At 34.5% G+C, this 20671-nt stretch overlaps 1 protein-coding gene across 1 annotated transcript; it reads left to right on the top strand.

The window, feature by feature from the left end:
• Window positions 1–7360: 7360 nt before the first annotated feature.
• On the top strand, window positions 7361–20143 carry LOC145614825 (methylcrotonoyl-CoA carboxylase beta chain, mitochondrial-like). The gene is made up of 10 exons (XM_081669887.1): window positions 7361–7678; window positions 7849–7968; window positions 9250–9684; window positions 9835–9925; window positions 12255–12490; window positions 12626–12790; window positions 14173–14247; window positions 17169–17300; window positions 19671–19727; window positions 19843–20143. Exons 1-10 carry the CDS (start codon window positions 7487–7489, stop codon window positions 20044–20046), a joined length of 1707 nt encoding a protein of 568 aa, XP_081526013.1. The 5' UTR covers window positions 7361–7486; the 3' UTR covers window positions 20047–20143.
• The last annotated feature ends 528 nt before the right edge of the window (window positions 20144–20671 follow it).

The raw sequence follows: 20671 nt of genomic DNA, 5'->3' as shown, positions 1-20671 counted from the left end.
TCCATTTCGCTAGTCCTCCAAATCTCTTATCCAGTCAAGCAGGGCCTCCGACCAAACACCAATCCATTTCGTTTGCCTCACTCCTTCAGTTCGTGAGTTATGAGTGATAACAAAATTTAGCAAAGATGTGTCTTCATGTGTTTGGTTATGAAAAGCAAATATGTAGTGCGTATGTTTTTTGTAAACTATTATTATTAATTTCCTACAATTGTTTGTTTGGCCATGAGTTTTATTTTGTTTGGCCATGAGTTGATTACATTGTTTTCATTTAATTTGTTGATTTTTTGCTTAAATTTTTGCCAAGTCTTGAGTTGAGCTTGAGCTCGAGCCGAGCCCCAAGTCGAGCTCGAGCTCGAGCCAAGCTCCATATTTCAAGCTCGACGAGCTTCGAGCTCGAGCCAAGCCTGGGCACACCATTGTCGAGCTCGAGCCGAGCGCCGAGCCAACAAAGGTTCGGTCTAGGCTCGGCTCGTTAACACCCCTAGTCATGACACAAGTCTTGAACATGTCACCTACACTCACTAATTTTAGCACACACTTTGTATATGTCACCATGACCAAGTCTTAGGTTCATGCATGAGTCATTCTTTTGGTCATTTGAATTGGGGTCCACCCTATTCCTAATTTTTCCATATCTCTCCATCTATATCATCTTTCCACTCTCTACATGCTTTCTCCATGCAAATCACACTCTTCATTATTTCATGATCTTTTCCCATCTATGCATGTTGAATCAAGTTCGTGTCATGTAATTGACAATAACAAAAAGAAGAGTAATGTTGGGACATAGAACGATGCAAGCTTCTCACTAAGATTTCATGCCTTCTTTTTCTCTTTTCAAACCATTCCCCAATAAGTCTAGCATAGGCACCTTTTATTTTCCTTAGATTTATTCCATAGGTTTTTTTCCTTTTTCCCTTTAATAAAATGAGTATTTATTGCATATGATCATTGCATTACATTGCAAAAAAAATAAAATAAAAAAAAATAAAAAAAAAAATTCCCTGTCGAACTAAGCACAAGGTATACTTATGATTAGAGGAACCTCTTGTAGCCCATCTATCATCTTCACCCTTTCAAACATACATAATCCTTCCTTGATAAACCACTTTGAGCCTCGTCTAATGATAAACCTTTTTTTCTTCAACCCACATCTACGTAACCTTGGGATGGGATGGTGTGAACTTATGCAATTTTCAAAGAACAAAAGCTTGAGTGATTCAAAAGATTAAAGTAGCAAAAAAAAAATATAGAAATAATAAAAGTGTGCTAAAGGGCAAGTGTTCCAATGTTGTTGACAAGGACATGTCTTTAATATGAACACGTCTCAAGATTGCGTCTCTTATCGAGTGCTCGGTATCGTAACTAAGAAACATGAATGCCAAGTGAGTGATAGACCGCATGATCGAGATTGTCCACACTTATCAAAAAAGAATTGGATAAAAATAAAAAATGCAAAAGCAAAAAGAAAAAGAGAAAAAGAGAGAGCAAAATAAAAGAGAGTTTAAAAGTGAGAAAAAACTCAAGCATAAAAATACAAAGATTCAAAGTAAGGTTGCACACCTTGGGGGGCTTATCTAGGGTCTTGGGCCTTTATCCCCTTCTTCTCTAACCTTTAGCCTAACCACGTTACAACCCTTAAAATACCTCTTGGAGGTATACATACACTTGTGCGAGGTTTGGCTAGAGCTACGTTCAGCCTGATTCCTAACGGATACGTAGGCAACCTCACAAAGGGGTGTGGCCGTAATAAAAATGCATTCATATTCACATTCACACACTCACACTATAATCATATCAAGGGATCTCCAATGCTCATCCCTATTCATTTAGAGCTAGACTTGCGAGCTTGATCCCTATATCATTATTTGACTCTTCTGAAAGTATTTTCCACACCGTTAGCCTTTGCGGCCTAACCTTAGTGTTACTTTCACGCACATCACAGATACATGACCAAATAGTACTCCTCTCAGGAACCCTTTGTCATGAAATATTAACATAACGTAGAAGCATGCCTTGTCATATTAAGGTCATGATCATCACTTATGAAGTACTTCGCCTCTGTGCCTAAGTTACCTAAATAATTTCATCTAGAATCAGCAATCGAGATAGCCTAGGATGTTACAATCTTCGCACTTTAAGGATAATACATCAACACATACATTTGTTTAAACTCATTTGACATGCATCGATCGTAACACTTTACTCCTGTCTTTTCGCGTCTCTCTTTTTCTGGAGAAAGCCGGTACCCTCCACAAATTGACGGAAAATTTTGTTTTTCTGCGTTTTCGAGTCGAATGCACACATAAGTCATGTACACATCGAGTCGCATGGGCACGATGTAATACCCCGTATTTTCATACGTATTTTTCTAATTAATTAATTAGGAATTATTTTATAAAAAGGGTATTTTAGTAAATTTATTGTTTGGAGCCAAAATAATATTTGAATTTTGGCGCTAAAAGCATTTTGAAAACTAATCATTATTTTGGATAAGATTTATTATCCATTTATCTTATCTTAAAAATCGGATTATTTACATATTTCGGATATTTTAATTAAAGAAAAATAATATTTTTTAAATTAATTATTATGGCCGAAAATTCCCATTTTTTAGCTAGGAAATTCGGATTTTCTATGTACGGAAAATCTGATTTTCTTAGTTAATTATTGGTGAATAATTGGTATTTAATTAATTATTTATTTATTTAATTATTCTATATTATTTACACAATAATTTTTATTCCTTAAATCGAGCAAAATCTTCCTAAATACTAGTAAAGGAATCTCCTATTTTCCTTAATTCTAATTCTCCATCTTTTTAGTATCCAATCATCATATTCTCTTGCCTTTTGTTCCTCTTGATTATTCCCCAAGTAATTCTAATTTCCTTATTATTTTTCATGACATACATACCTTCCATATTCAATTATACACAATTCCTTCAAATATCAAAACTTTCCTTAAATCTTTGCTTACTTCTCCAAGTAATCTCTTAAACCCTAATTACCATAATTTTTCCTACATTTTCCTACCATAATTCATGCTCATACTCGCCTATAAATACCCCTTCATACCTCTCACATTCTTCACACCAATTCTCTTCTTTTCTTCTCCTAAATTTTACACAAATCATCCCGTTCATCTTTGAAGCCAATTTTCGGGCACTTATAGTCAGTTTTTGGGGTAGTGACGTTTCACAAAAAGTTGTTCCTCTCAAAAAATCCTTGAGGTTAGGCTCAAGAATCACCCAATTCGAAGTTATATCAAAGGAGTTATAGCCTCTGCAAGTTCTGCCTATTCTTTCCAACACAAATCCAATACTTCTCTCTTTCTTGTTTTCTTATCTTTTCTTCTTCTCTTCTCTTATTCGATTATTATTATTATTATTATTATTATTATTATGGGGGATTTATAAAAATTATTATGAGTATTTTTAATTATATAAAATCATATTTTTAATGATGTTTATGAAAATTAATTTAAAAGGTTCATGTACATATAGTTGGGGGTTTTTAATTATTTGTTAACCTTATATTGATTAAGGTTATATTTATTTGTAGGGTGTGTTCAACCAAGATTCTTGAGGTTCTTTTGGTGTGTATAGCTAAGCAAGGATCAAGGTACGTTTAGGTGGCTAGATACCTTCGAAAGTGATTGGTTTGAATATCATGTTTCTACATGATTTGTTTGGTGATTGAATTGAATTGAATTATGATTTATGAAAGGATTTTTTGTAAAAAACTACCTTTTATAAACCATTTTTTGCGAGAAACTACCACGAAAACGAAATGTTGTAATTAACTACCTTATAAAACCCAAAATGTTGTAATTGACTACCACCCATCGGAAAGTCAGGTTTGACTTTATTTTTCCGGCGTTGACTTAGTCACGTGAGGGTCACGTGACCCTTAATGACATGATTTTTCCACTTTTTTCCCCAAATTCTCGAAATGGGAAATGGGAAAATTATGTCATTAAGGGTCACGTGACCAAGTCGGCGCCGGAAAAATAAAGTCAAACTTGACTTTCCGGTGGGAGGTAGTCAATTACAACATTTTGTGTTTTATAAGGTAGTTAATTACAACATTTCGTTTTTAGGGTAGTTTCTCGCAAAAAATGGATTATAAAAGGTAGTTTTTTACAAAAAATCCTTTATGAAATAAAGTATGTTTGGAGGTATTATAAAAGTATTTTGAATGATTGATTTTTAAATCATGTTTTGAATGGTTTGAATTACTTATCATGTTTAAATAAAGGATTTGATTTTAAAAGATTTGTTGAATTAAAAGGTTTTTCAAGGAAGAGTTATTGAGATTTAATTCTCAAGTATTTATTTAAAAGGTTTTGATTTTGAAAGTACGTGGAAGAAGTTTATATTATATTTGAATTATTGGATATTAAAAGGATTTATTATTGAACCATTAAAATATTATTATTAATACTTTATAAGCATGTTGGTAATCCCACTATGCGGATTTGGTTTATTAATAAGACTATGGACTTTGTATGACCTAGTCTTTCCTCAAGAATAGCCTTGTAATATAAGGAGACTAATTGGGGGGTGTGCACACTTAGGTGAGGAATTGGATTAAAAGAAATTGGTTCAAAAAGGAATTGAATTTTAAAGGAATTGGTTTATCAATTATTTTGAATGTTGAATCATTGGAATTGGTTTTGAATCATGAGTTTTGGAATTATTGGATTATTTATTGGAAATTGGTTTTAAAGCATGTTTGCGAATAAACTGAGTTTACATTATCTTGCACTTATTGTACTTAGCATAATTTGCTAATCCGTATTTCTTATTTGTTTTGGTTCGCCCTGTTTACCGTAATGGTAAGCAGTGTTGACTATTTTCAGATGGAGTCATGAATGAACATATGGGAGTTTCGGGATTTGCTTCACCTAGTTTAGGAATGTTGGTCTTGTCTTTATTTATATTACTCATAACAATGTTACTATTTTTATAAGTATTAATAAAAGAAAGTTGAGTTTCCGCGCAAAGTATTGGTTTATTTTAGTAAGTTTGAGTAGCCTTGCGTAAACACGCGGCGGTAATACGCCCAAGTTTATCTCTACGGTATAGTTATACGTATTATATTGGTATTTCCGTAGAGGGAGATTTGGGGGTGTTACAGATTTTTTCTTCTCTTTTTTAACGGAGGATTTGCTTTTTTATTTCATGGATTGCTATAGAGTTGTTTCATGGGTAAAAATTTTGTGCAAGATTGAAAAAGAGATTAATATTTCGACAACAATCTAATGAATCTGACGGAAATTTTCTACACGGCTACAACAGATCGATAGACCCCCTCGCTGAAGAAGGCTGTAAATCACAACGATATGAAAGAGGGTATGAAGAATGTACGATTTGCAACAACGATCATAGCTTTGCTTACAGAATGTTTTTATTTGATTCAATCATTATGTATTCGTTAGATCTAAATCTCTTTGAAGATGTCATATGACTTATTTATGAATCAATTTTATTTCCAAAAAAAAAAAAAAAAAAAAAAAAAAAAGCTAATATAAGTACAATTTTGGCTAGACACGAAAGCACAATATGATTGTTTCTAAAAAAAAAAAAAAAACCTTAGGTCAAGCTTTAGATCAAATCACTAGCTCGGCATGACCCAAAAGTCCAAAACCATCTTCAGCCCATCAAAAAAAAAAAAAAAAAAAAAAAAAAAAAAAAAACTGAAAAATCCATCTAGCATTGTAAAGACTAAGAGGGTGTTTGGTAAATGGGAATTGGGGGTGGGAATGAGAATTTTAATTCAAATTAAACAAAATCTCTTGTGTGTTAGATGGGATTGGGATTAAAGGAGGGAATGGGATTGGGAATAAAGAGCATTTCTCAGCCTCTAGGAACTTTAGTCCTAGAGGCCTCTACCAAATTGTGGATCCTACGTTCTTAGTTAAACTTATTGACTTTGATTTTTTTTTTTTAAAAAAAAAAGCAAATCTGAAAAAAAAAAAAAGGAAAGACAAAAATGTGGGGCCCTTTTGTGTCATACATTGTCCCTCCTCTCCTATATTTCTTGTTTCTTCTGCCCAAATGCAATGGTAGTGACAATTTTCACAATTTCCCCTCTAAATGCACAATTTTTTGATTCTTAATTTTGGTTTTATTTTTTGCAAACTAAAAAAAAATTGCCATAATAATTTGTTGGAGCATTTATTTTTCATAATTTGTTATAATCCTTTTTTTTTCTCAAACTTTGGGATTGGGTCTCTTTGGGTTGAATTAATTACAAATACCATCAAGGATTGTTGGTATCTAAAAGAATACTATCAAGATGCTTGAATCATAAAAAGTACCATCAATAGGAAAAGATAGAACAAGAACAACACCAAATACTATCAATGACTGATGGTATACAAGAATACCATCAAGAGATGTTGGTATCCAAAAGAATACCATCAAAAATTGTTGTAGAATAACATCAAGGACTGTTGGTATCTAACAGAATACTATCAAGAAGTTGTTGGTATCACAAATGGTACTATTAACAGCAAATGATAGAACAAGAACAAAACCAAATACCATCAACAAGTTTGTTGGTATCATAAAAAGTATCATCAACATCAAAAGATAGAACAAGAACAACACCAACGGTTATTATATTTCATTTTCGCCGGATTCTCTCTTTTTTTTCTCTTTCTCTTCTTTTAATCTCGAATTCCTTTTTATGTTTTCATATCATCATTTGCTTAAGCTTTTTCTTAACCCTTACCTTTATATTTTCTTTTCTATCTTCTTTGAACTGAAATGGTTTGAGAAGGGTTTCTCTCTCTTATTTTGTTTTGGACTTGCCCCTTATGTTTTCTCTCTCTTCCCTTTTAAAATTTTTTTTTAGTTCTTTAAAATTTGGTCAGTAGACAATTTTCAGAACAAGAGGAGTCCGCCATTACAGATGTGTCCTCATAATATACAAAATTACTAAATTAACCTTTCCTAGAGGCCTCTAGGACTAAAGTTCCTAGAGGCTGAGAAATACTCGGGAATAAAAAGGGTGAATTCCCACCATTTTATTACCTAGGGAGGGTAGGTAATAAATGGGTGGGAATGAGAATAAGTGAACAATGACATTTTTGCCATTAATGAAAAAAATGGAGGAGAAAGATTAGTAAGGGTAATTTTGTATTTTTGTTATTTATTCTCCATCTATTCTCATCCACTACCCAAATAAAGTATTGTCATGTTTTTAATATTCCCAACAATCAATTTTCAATCCCATTCCCACATTTAAATCCTCAAATTCTCATTCCTATATTCCAAACGCCCCGTAAAGAGATAGAAATGTATATGCGTAATGGATTAGCATTCCATGTCAACAACAACAAAAACACGGATCAGCACAACGTTATACATTAATCATCTTTTTGGTTTGTTCATGATCACATTAAAACACTTAACTTATGCGAGAGCAAAAAAAAGAGAAAAATTCATCCAATCAAAATTTCAAATTAAACCCTGAAAATGCTGGGATTCATAAGAAGAAATTCATCAACAACAAAATCAACACTTTATTTGAATTCATGGCTTCAAACAAGAAGAGAATTTTGTTTAGGTGTTCTTTCCAATGATGTTGATCGAAATTCCGACACTTTCACTCGCAATTCCAAACTTATGCAGGATTTACTCTCTCAACTCCATTCTAACATCAACAAGGTCACTTCTTGACTTTGATTTTCTATTTTTATAGACGGGATTTGATTTCAAGTCACGTAAGACTACAACACGACTTTACTAACTAAGCTAGTTGACATCCACGTTTCCGGGTTTAGTTAATTTTGCTTTTTTAAATTTTAATTTATTGATTTTTAAATTTATTGTTGAAGGTAATTGCTGGTGGAGGAGAAGAAGCAGTGAAGAGGAACAGAACTAGGAAGAAGCTTCTTCCTAGAGAGAGAATTGAACGGATTCTTGATCCTGGTTCTTCATTCCTTGAACTTTCCCAGGTTTTTACTATTTTCTGAATACTATTTATTTAGTTGGAAATTATGTGATTAGTTTGGGAACTTATCATACTTTTTTAGTATGATTATCTAAATGCATGTTTGTTACTATAATCTTGTTAAATTAGGCCCTTTTGTGTTAATGGTTGAATGACAGGATGTGTTGTTACTATGGATAAATGTTGATTGGTTTTACTCCTTCTAAAAGCTTTTCCAATTTGGACGGTGATTGCCCCACAAAAAAAAATAAAAAAAAATAAAAGAAGAACCCACAAAAAAAAGGACGAATAGTATACTTAGGGTCTGTTCACTTTAACTTAAGTTCAGTTCAGTTCCTAATTTCCTCCTCTCTTAAAATATTCAGTTTGCTTAGCTCAGCTCAGCTCATTCAATTCAGTAAATCAGAACAGGCCCTTATTTTATCAAGTCGAATTCTTGCTGTGCTGCTTAACTTTGAACAAAACTATGATTCTGCTTTATGGTAAGTCCAGTGAGATTTACAAAAGAACATATTCATAGAAGGTGATCAATTTGTTGCTTTTTTGGACTAATTTATGATTATTGGGGATCAATAAATAATATCTTAGTTTAATATAACAGTTTGTATTTGACATTGCAAGGAGAATCAGAGAAACCTATTTAGTATTAGATTATTTAGGTACATTGAGTGTGTAATTGAAGTTTGGGGTGTGGGGTTGTCTTGACATTCAGAGTTGAATCCTATTTTTATGAAATACTCGCATCTAATTTTATTGGAATTCATGGAGTCCAATTGTGGCTTCTATCATTTTACTTGAATAAGCGAAATTTTGACTAGTTTCGAATTTTTCGACTGGTAGTTGTCATACACTTTGAACATCCTAGGGTGGGTGGGTGGGAGGGAAAGGGGTTAACCACTCGAATTTCTTTAAATATGCAAGTTTTTGGCTAAAAGTGGATTAATGACTTAGCTAGCGGGACAAACTTTGAATAAATCTTGTCAAGGCCTGTAGAAAGTAGAATGTACATTTGAGGATGTTGTCACTCATCATATGGCTACTTGCATGAGTGAATTGCTTGATTTCACATCATGGCTGATTTGATGTGGTGACCTTTGAAGGTCCTGACTCAATCTTCTTGCTAATCTGTTAACTCTTTCCTTGTATTGAACCACTATGCTCTCCACTCTTGTTCTAGTAGTTCTACCTTTGGATTTTTTATTAGGAAGACATCATGTGTGTAATAGCTAAGTACTGTAAGAAGAGAAGTTTTCTACTTTGTCTAAGCTCAAATTGATGTGATTAGCTTGCAGGGCATGGGTTGTATGAAGAATCTCTTCCATCTGGTGGAATAATAACAGGAATCGGACCAGTTCATGGGAAACTTTGTATGTTTGTAGCTAATGATCCCACTGTCAAGGGAGGAACTTATTTTCCCATCACAGTCAAGAAGCACTTAAGGGCACAAGAAATCGCTGCTCAATGCAAACTACCATGCTTGTATCTTGTAGATAGTGGTGGTGCTTTTCTACCCAAACAGGCTGAAGTCTTTCCCGACAAGGAGAATTTTGGCAGAATATTTTACAATCAAGCCATAATGTCTTCCCAAGGCATTCCTCAAATTGCTCTTGTTTTGGGTTCATGTACTGCTGGAGGTGCATATATACCTGCTATGGCTGATGAAAGTGTCATGGTAAAAGGAAATGGAACAATATTTCTTGCTGGACCTCCACTTGTGAAGGTTAGTGACACAGTTATGGTATCCGGACACTCGGACAGGGTACCATGGCTACCATGAAGCCTTCTGTTGGTCTTGTTTCAGTTTTCAGAGTTATGGGAATGCAATTGTATTGTGTGCGTGTATTTTTTTCTGATGGATAAATTGAAACAGGCTGCTACTGGTGAGGAAATTTCTGCTGAAGATTTGGGAGGTGCTAGTGTGCACTGCAAGATATCAGGAGTATCTGATTATTTTGCTGAAGGTATTCTACTGCTGTAGAATCTTATTTCTTTATCTCATAAGAGTTGGTTGATCAATAGTTTTATTGATTACTTCCTCTTGTAAGCTTCATGCTTTAATGAAATCATTTCTTCAATCTTCATCTAGCATTATTACGACACTAATGTCATGACAATTTTTAAACAAGCATTACTGTCTATTTACTGGAACTGTTTATATTAATATTCACATCTGGCTGTTGCATGTAATGTAATTGAATTTACATACTATAGTCTATGTTACTCAGACTCGGGTACCCATGTCCGACACGGGTACGTGTCTAAGTGTCCGACTCGGCTATTTTGTTAAAAAAATCTATGATTTTGAACTAAAATGAAGTGTCCACGTGTCATACCCATGTCCAAGTGTCGAGGGTCCGACACGGGGTACTTGAGATAAAATGAAGAGTCCGAGTAACACAGACTATGGTTGATCTAGAACTTGAATTAGTAATATGTAGGCCCCTAAAATTACTTTCAGGTTTCATCATTTAGAAAAGCTTCATTTTGTGACTATTGCTGGAGGGAGAGTTTATTTTTGAGCTAGTTCTACAATATCAAATGTTCAGCATAAATTTATAAATGTTGCCCCCCCCCCCCCCCCCCCCCCCCCCCCCCCCTCCCCCATTAGTCTATTTACTTGAACTCCTGTGAATTTTTGCTGCTACTTCTTTGTTCGCCCCTATATTATAATACGGTTCATGGTTTTAAGGAAACCCTTTCTGTTGGAATGACGAAAGTAATGCATTCGTGTGTTTTTGTTAAAGCCCACATGTGAATTGTCATACCTTCTTTGCTCTGTAATCTGGTGTACCTAATAATAGAATTTTTCCCAATTTATACGTGTTAGCACTTTTCTTTCTTGTATGGTGTTGCAATGAGATCTATTCTACTATTCATTTATTTCAACAATTTAGAGGAGTCCAAAAGTTCCCTTTAGCTATCACATATTGCCTCAAGTATTGAACTACTCTATTTTTAAAACCTCCTTACAGCTAATAAACTTACTGTTTAAAGTCCTGGCAAACTTTGGTTGTCCACTTTCCTTCCCCTTCCTTGCATTAATTCTACTCCATGTATGCCAACTGCCAGTAATTATTGCTTAGGTAACTGAGAGATGTGGAGGAGGAAGATTTTTGTGGATGACTATACGGAATAACCATTTTTGGTTCATGTAGCCAACCCCACTTATGGGATTAAGGCTTTGATTGATATAACTGAGAAATGTCTTATTAAAGTTTCAGTTATACAAATCTTTTTATGACGTTGTTTGCCTATTTGGCACATAAGGCTCAATGTATAAAAAAGCTCAAGGCGCGCTGAATCGAGAAGGGTTATGCAGCGCCTAGGTGCACCTTTTTGAAGTGAGGTGCACTGTATAAAGTTTTGAACAGTAAAAAAAATGACAGAAATTTGTTTCAGGTGCGCCTCAAGTGCGCCTCGGGTGCGTCTCGTGTGCTTTTGGTGCGCCTCGTGCACCTTACCTGCGCCTAACCTTTGACCAAGTTAAGCGCTTACCCCATATCGCCTTGTGCCTCAATGCCTAACGCGCTTTTTCAAACACTGATAAGGTTGAACATATTTCAAGTTCTCGTTGTGCTCATCGCATGATATTGTGTACCAATGTCTTTGTGGAACACAACGGCAAGATGACACAGACAAAAATGTGTGTTGGTGTAAGTGCATAAAGGTGGCAAGACACCAACCATCTAATACAAGAATATGGCCTGAAATCATAGTTTTTAGATATTTGCTTTCTTCCTTTGAATGTGATGATCAATAAGTTTCAGAATTGTACTTTGTAAACTAACTTGCATGCTTTTTCCTGGTGCATTGATGCATTAATATGATTTAGTAACTGCATATTATTTTTGATGATTTCACACTTTCACTTATATTATTTTTGAATGTTTATCCACACAAGGCACCACATTGTGACTGTTATATGTCAAGCTACCCAGCTTCTGTTTCATGACTAGTGATCCTTGTGGACAAATCTTTGAACTGAACTTGTCAGAGATTAAGGCATCATATATTACGTGCTTTACACCTTCTTTGAATGCATTTCCTTGTTTCTTTTCGTGTGTATGTTGAACATCTTGTGCATGTCTAGATTCCAATTTTTGAACTTTGTATGATACATAAGCAAAAATTCTAAAACCTGGGAAATATGAAATTCTCAGCTTAATTTTAGCAGCTCTCTCTTCTTCTGTATCCTTTTTTCTTTTTCCTCTCCTTTGTGGAAGATATATAAGGGATTGGAACAACCAACTAAAAACATTTCATTCTCGTATTTATGGCGTTTCCTTGCAGATGAACTGCATGCACTGCATACAGGAAGGAGTATTATTAAGAATCTATATAAGGCTGGAGGAGAAGAATTATCTAGTACCTGGAAGACAGCAGAACCTAAGGAACCTCTATATGATGTGAAAGAGCTCAGATATATTGCCCCAATTGATCACAAGCAGCAATTTGATATACGATCTGTTATTGCTCGTATAGTTGACGGGAGTGAATTTGATGAATTCAAGAAACTGTATGGCACTGTGAGTCCCATATTTATCTCCCAAACACATTCACCTGAATTCCTAGGTTATAGTTATTTACTATTCAGGTTGATCATTATTTTAATTTTAATTTTAATTTTTGAATTAGAATTCCTTGTTTGTTATATTTTGCAGACCCTTGTAACTGGTTTTGCAAAAAATTTTGGGAAACCTGTTGGCATCATTGGAAATAACGGAGTATTATTTCATGAATCTGCTCTTAAAGGGGCCCATTTCATTGAACTATGCACTCAGCGAGGCATTCCTTTGGTTTTTCTTCAGAATATTACAGGATTTATGGTATGGGGCATTCTTATACCTCTGAAATATTGAATAGACTGCTTTGAGATGTTTCCTTTGCCTTTGTGTTATAAAGCTGATGTTATCGAACTAAAAGGAGCTATAGGGTTACCATGGATATATAAGTTAACCATGTTTGAGATACATTTTGATTAAAGATCTTTCTATACGCAAGAGCCGCCTCTATAGAGTTAAAGACATACATATCTGGTTCACCTTCTGTAAACAAAAACTGGAGACAAATTTCTAATATAGGTGTTATGCAACATATTGCTAAAGATTAGGTCTCTCGTAAATTTTGAGGTTAGCTTATTCTGATGGTCCAGAGACTTGTCCTTTTACAATTTTTGTTGGAGTGTATGGGCAGACCTTATCAGGCCTGGTCGACACTAATTCAAGGGTTTTTGTTTTTCATATGTCCTGTCTTTACTCATATTAAAGCAAATGTATATTAAGGGGACAAATAGTGGCGTTTGGAAATTATTCATATCAAAATGAGTAATTCTGTAGGATACTAACCCATACCCTTATTTTTAAAGATGGCATTTTTCTGCTGTTCTTGGATTTCTAAGCCTATTATCTTATGTATATGAGGTATGCCCAACTATACATGTTACTTTTACTTGGTTTCACCCTTTATGTAGAATCTATTTTTGCTAACTATAAGACACAACTTGGTAGATGGGAGTTTTTTCTTTCTTTTCCTCCCTTTTTTAGAGGGTGGGGGTTTCCTAGCACTTGTAAGTTGTAACCAGAATCATTTACAAAGTATCTTATTTCTTACAAATTGGTCCATAGTCACCTAAATTGAAATATTTCCATATACAACATCATAAACCTTTCTCTATGTGACTTTCATATTAATTGGTGCACCATATTCTTTCCTCCATAAGTCTATTTTCTTCCTATGATCCCATCCTTAGCTCACAATCCTAATCTCTTTGTTTCATGTACACTATGTTTTCTCTAATCTTTGTATTTACTTTATCCGTCTCAAATTTAATTTTTGAATCAAACTTGCTGGTTTTTTTCTGCAATGTTGTCCTCTAAACACATACACTGTCCTCCCTCCGTTCCTTTTTGTTCTTCCCATGAGAGAATCTTCCAAATTACTCTCAATATGTAACACATAACACATTCATGTTGTGTCTTTAAAGATTCGTCTCAATGAGTGTTTTTATTAATATTCAACTGTTACATATTTACTAATATGCATTATGCAACTAAAGTCTAAAGATATGTATGGTCATAGTAATGCATTGGAAAACATGTACAAAAAATGTGAAGAACTTTTAGGATTAGAGGGAGTATATTATAGAGTAATAACATTATACAGATTATTGTTTCATTATGCAATAACTCTTGGTATAATGTCTTGGTAGGTTGGCTCAAAGGCCGAAGCAAATGGCATAGCAAAAGCTGGGGCAAAAATGGTGATGGCCGTTGCATGTGCAAAGGTTGGTGCAACTTTGACTTTTACCCTCCATCTTACACATGGATATTATCTCACTCCCTTTCCTTTCTTACACATGGATATCATTCTTCACCTATTTTGAGATTTTGTTATTTGTATTTCTGGGGGTTTAGGTTCCTTTTGAGAGTATTTTCCCATCATCAGATACTTGTGTAATTGTTTGATTTTGATCTACCATGTGTGTTTGTTAGAATTTTGATCCACCATGTAAAACTGATCTGAAATTTGAAATGCTGATGATAATTGAAAAATATGTAGATTTAAAGTGTTCTGAGTTTCTGACTATTGCAGTACCCATGACCCTTAGGAAAAAATTCACGGGATTGGGGTGATCTCCATGCTGTGACATTATCAGCACGGGTTCCCACTTCCTTCCCACCTTGTTAGTTCCATGTCAGATCTATGCTGTTTATGTTATTTCTGTGTAAAATTTGTGACACTGAAATTTTTGGAAACATCTGAATTTTAATTTCCCATTGGTGACATATGTAAGGGCTTGGTTATTCACAGCCAACTCCCCCTCCCATTGTAAGTATTGCCCATCTACACTATATTTATGCAACCTTAACTATAAACTACAATTGTCTATAGAATAAAGTCTTTGGTCAATAAATATGGCATCACAGCAATGAGAAAAAAAAAAGGGGTGGTTGGGGTGGAGAGAAAGCATATAATATAATGCAAACAAAATATTCACTACTTTTTGAATCCATATTTTAGTGGACGAAATTAAAATGGTTCATCAAAGTGTTGGCGCTTCTCTTTTATTGTGAAGTAGCTGATTTCATTGCATTTCAGATCAGTTTCATCTGGAAACACCTCTATTATTGAACCAGTAAGGTTAAACACAGCCAACTCCCCCTCCCTCCCTTCCTTCCAACCTGCCACAGCAGGATTCATTTCTGAGACCCTGGATTACCGCCATACAGTTGATGTATTTTGAACAGATAAGTTGCATAAATTTTAAAGTGCAAGATCATGTCACTTTTTCAAATTCTTGCTCTTACTTTTGCTTTCTCCTTCTCAAAATTGTTCACTCTGCTTGCCCCGTATTCCTATTCGAGGGGTCTCTTTAACATTGCTCCATTATCTGGTGAAATTCCTCTCTTACAACCCCCAAGTTAGTTTGTTTTTGCTTCTTAAAATTAGTAATCTTTGCTCTATGGGGGCATTAATGGGAGAGAGGAAGTATTGACCTTCAGATCAATTTGCTTCTAATTCTTGGCTAATTTCTTCAATGTCAGAAGTCCAATTGTATTTTCAATATCATATTGCATGCATCCTTTATTGTACTCCTATAGATCATTTGTCTACATAAGGAGCATGTGACCTCAGGCTTCTGTACAATTGCTCAGTTTAGCATGAGCTATACCACTTATTTGTGGACCTAGTTTTGTAAATAGTAAAGGATGCTATCAGTGTTTTGACATTATATATAATATTGTCAAATTAAGAGGGTTTGCTATGTCAGAGTTGTGTGAACAAGTTCAAGAATTAGGTGTTAAAATCTTGATTGAGCTTAAAATGGTCATGCTCTTTCGGTTAACTTTGCTATGATCAAGCTTGATCTCTATGATTTTGGAGTTTGAGCTCATTTATTGTATTCCCTTTGTGCAACACAGTATCTATACCAAGTTTCAGCTTTGATTTTTACATAATGAGTATTATCAACCACTACTACCTTTGTTTGAACTCTTGTAAAATTGAGCTTTTAGCACTATTTATATGCGACTTTGACCATTAATATCTCTATTTATATTAAAAAGAAAAAAAAAAGGTGATGTTATAAATATATGCATTGAGATCAACCCAACACATTTAGCTTCGAAATCTTAAATGAATTATACAATCAAGGCTTGCAAGAATTGAGAAGCAAAGGTAGTATTTCATATTGTCTATGCTTGATCAGACTATAATGGATGAGTTTGACTTTGAAATTCAGTGCTGTGGTTGTTTATCAGCTTTAGTCACTAAGATACATGACCACCGTCTTCTCATTAATATGATTTTTTGGTGCGATCAGTTTCTATACTGTTGGTTTGATGTGTTAAACTGTTCTCTTTCACGAGTTGGGTACATATTATCTCTTAATTCTTAATGAAGCCTCAACTTTCAAAAGCAATGGAAATGAATGTGCAAGTACCGTGAACTTTTTTACTAAGTACTGATGAGCTTGAGGGCATTGCAGCACTGATTATATAGGAGAATTATGGGCCAATTTTTTAGATGGTAATTGGAGACTAGTAAAAGAGGCACCCTTCAATCCTGTTGTACACTACTAGCTATAGGATGATATCATCTTTAATTTCTTAATTGACCTTACAATCAAAAGATGTCACACTGGAAATTATTGCATCACAAAAGATGTCACGCTGGGTGTCTGTAGTGATTCTAGGGGTATGGAATACCCAACTTTTCTAAGACCCTGATATATCTATCAAATTGTGTAGAAAAAAAATGATCATATATTATCAGTTATCAGTATGCTCATTGTCTATGAACTTTCCAAGGATTATTATGTTAAAATAATATAACTATAAGGCTCTCTAATTTTAACATGTGGTGCTTCATGCCCAAGATTTTGATGAGTAGACTGCTAAAAAAATTACAAGTATCTTTAAGCTGTTGGTCTCATGTTTGGTCTGAAATACTTAACCTCTTCCAAATGTTTGCTATGCTGTAAGATAAATACTCCGTATAGACATAATAGGAGTAAAAGTGGCAGGATCCCCAATTTAAAATGTAAATTCTTCCTTAATTCCTGTGTGGTTTTATAGTTAGTTATGTTTGATATAACACTATCTTTGTTGGATGACTTCCAAGTTCGTGTGCAATAATTAATGGATCAAAGACCCCAGGAAATGAGTGACCTGATATGTTTTCTGAAATTATCACTCTGTCCAGGTTCCTAAAATCACTGTTATAATTGGTGGAAGTTTTGGTGCTGGAAACTATGCTATGTGTGGACGTGCATATAGTCCCAATTTTATGTTCTTCTGGCCAAATGCAAGAATATCCATAATGGGAGGGGCACAGGTATAATTTTATACTATGTTAAATCTTGTTACCGCCTTTTTAATAGAGTGTTGATTTTAATTGTTTATTGTGTCTTACGTAGTATTTGATAATTGAGGTTGCTGCGCCATAACATTTTAGGTTCATTTGTGAACCATGAGGAATACTTTAAGCTACTTGAGCTTAAATTATCAAAGACTGAGATTTAGCAGCTTTAATATGAGTTAGGTGATGTGCAGTGACACAGTAGTGGCAATTACTTACCCCTATAACATCTCCTATCTCAACCTGCTTGACTTATCTGCTGCTACCTGCTTTACTTTGGAAGGTTCTTGCATTTATTTTATCCCATTTACAGAATTAAAAAGTCATCCTGTAAATCAAATAAATGGAACTGTTGACTATGGCCCGTGTAAGTCAGAGTTCAAAAGACCTATTTTTCAGTGTGTAGTTTGTTGACTTTGTTCCATGCCCAGTTGCCCACACATGACAAGTTTCACAGGACACCACTGCTATCCTTTTTTTTTTTTTTTGAAAAAATTCTTCCACGCTCACACTTCATGATGAGTTCATCTTTAGCATAATTCTTGTCAATTTCCTCTTCAGATTCATTGTTTTATAGGTTTTGCTTTGCCCATACTCCTTTGAGGGTATCTTTATGGCATTACTGTGTGTCGTGTCTGAGTGACTTACCATTAAGGAAGACTATCAGTAAAGCTGGCTATTAGTAGGTTCAGTTCAACACAAAGATCTTTTTAGATGGTAGTGACAGGATAAGGGCTGGAGCGGAGCATGACCATGTCTCCAGCAATGGCCTTAGGTTGGCAACAGACAGAGCTGCTCATGAGAAATTATGACTTGGCTCAGCTTAATTCACTTGTAAATGAGCTTGAGTACTTAATGAGTTGAGCTTAAATTCAGCTGATTTTGAGTCGTGGGCTCATAGAATTAAGAAATCGATGTATACCTTTCAATTATAAGAGGTAGTTATAAATTTTTTTACCTCTGTGCATCAACTTTCTATTTAAAAGGATATGTTAATTCTTAGCAAAAATTGGACCAAGCCTATTAGCCAAGCACTACCAAAGAACTGAATAGAAAGGACACTGTTATTATTCTTAGTATGTTACTATGTATTAATTGTTGAAACATTGTTTATCTAGGCAAGCTTCAGTTATAGTTCGAGATCTAGAGTCTAAGTTAAGATTCAGCTAGGCTCATCTAGTTTAAGAGGAGCCAGTGTTTAAACTCCGTATGATCAAGTTAGATTGAGCCGAGCCAAGTTGGAATTTAGTTTAGTTCGATTCAGTGCGAGCCCTGTGGATGGGGGTGGGTGGAAGCCTGGCACTGGAGCTACGATGTAGGTTCATATGAGCTGAATTTGGGGGGGGGGGGGGGGGGGGGGAGGGGATAATTGTGGGTTGAGTGGACCCATAAAGACTGCTCTTTTTCCATCATTGTCAAAAAGGTTGGTTGATATCACTTTCAATGTTCTTACGTGAACTACTTCCAAATGTTCCAATATACAATGATGATGATGATGATATGCCTTGGCCCTTGGAAGCATAAACTATGTAAATACTAGATGCGCTTCTCTGTTTCTTTTTGTCGGTTTATATGTTAATCTATGGAAAGAATAACATCATGCTTGATGAATTTTACCTTCTACCCTTATATTGAGTGGTTTAAGTGGATCTTTGGAAAGTGAGGCTTTCAAGTTCCAACCTGAGCATTATGTAGTGATAATCATTTATAATCCATCTGAGCATTATAGGATACCCCTGATCAGATCAAATACCTTTGATAAGATGATAATTTTTTTTATTTATTTATATTTTTCATTCATTCTCCTTGGATCACCATTTTTAATCTATTAAACTGAGGAATAGTGATCTGCTATGTTTGATATGTATGATTTGTATATTAATTAATGGTGTTAAACGTGATGTTTATTTTTGAGCAACATCAAATGTGCATGTTGAGTAGCTGGGGGTGCACTCTCTCTTCTTTAGATAGTACACAGACTTGAAGGTTCTAATCCAGGAGGCCAAGAGAGGCCAAATTAAAGAGTGCTCAATCTGACCTGAAAAGCCAAGTATCTGAGTAGTTATTGTACTAAAAAGCATAGATTAGTTGTCCACAAAGTTATTTTGCTCCCTTATAGCATGATTACGAACCAGCTAAGATTATATTAAAGGTTTCACTTGAATGGTCTGTGTGCTTACCCAATCCTCACTTGCCTGGCTGAGGATAAAAGGTGTTACAACAGTTCGAGCTAGGTCTAGATCCTTGATTTATTTTTTGACATATCTCCTGCTGATGTTTAAAGACAAATATCACATGTGATTAAACTGTAAAATGAGGACTAATTTCTTGCATGGCACTGTGTAGGCTGCAGGTGTGCTGACTCAAGTAGAAAAGGCAAACAAGAAACGACGAGGGATCCAGGTAATGTTTATTTGGACATGCTGCATACTTGTACATTGCTACTGGTCTTTAGAATCTTGGTTCATTTGCCGAACACTACGTTTACCTGATCTTGCATAATATTTTACTTGTGTAGTGGACAGCTGAAGAAGAGGAAACATTCAAAGCGAAGGTGGAACAAGCATATGAGGAAGAAGGTTCTCCATATTATTCCACTGCTAGGCTTTGGGATGATGGTGTCATTGATCCTGCTGATACTCGAAAAATTATTGGTCTATGCATCTCTGCTTCAATGAATCGTGCTCCGGAAGAGACTAAGTATGGTGTATTTAGAATGTAATGATCAAATACATGAAATGATGATCCAGTGTGTAAATATTTAGTCTGTAAATTCCAGCAGAAGCAATCACAATTATTATTTAGACATTTTAAAACTATGCCAATATGAGTCAATGTTTTGATTATTAAAGATTTCAGTAATATGAACCTTGTAAAATGATATGTGCTATGCACTTACGTCATTAAGTACGTTTATACCTGGCAATGGCAAGAGATATAAGATGAATATAAATCTAGTCTTTATAATATAAGTCAAGGCATAGAGTTGTGATGTCCCCCAAAAAAATACCTTAACCCCTCTTGGCTTATACTAGCACCCGAAAAAAAAAAAAAAAAAAAAAAAAGAAAAAAAAAATGTAAAAAAGCAATCATCGTTTATAACTTTTTTTTTTTTAATTTAAAAAAAAAAATCTTTAATTAATTACGTCTCTAATTGATTCTCAGTGATGATTACTGGTATGATATTCAATCAATTGAACTCACAAAATTATTACTCATACATAATACATTCCCACAAAATTATTCCATCATCTTTGATTACAATCAATTAACTTCATATGTTATCAAAAAAAAAAAAAAAAAAAAAAAAAGGAAAAAAAAAAATCAAAAATCAATTAATTTCATAA

This window comes from Chenopodium album, chromosome 25, assembly GCF_948465745.1.
Source record: "Chenopodium album chromosome 25, dcCheAlbu1.1, whole genome shotgun sequence".
Taxonomy (NCBI): domain Eukaryota; kingdom Viridiplantae; phylum Streptophyta; class Magnoliopsida; order Caryophyllales; family Amaranthaceae; genus Chenopodium; species Chenopodium album.
This window is presented reverse-complemented; position numbering and strand designations above follow the sequence as displayed.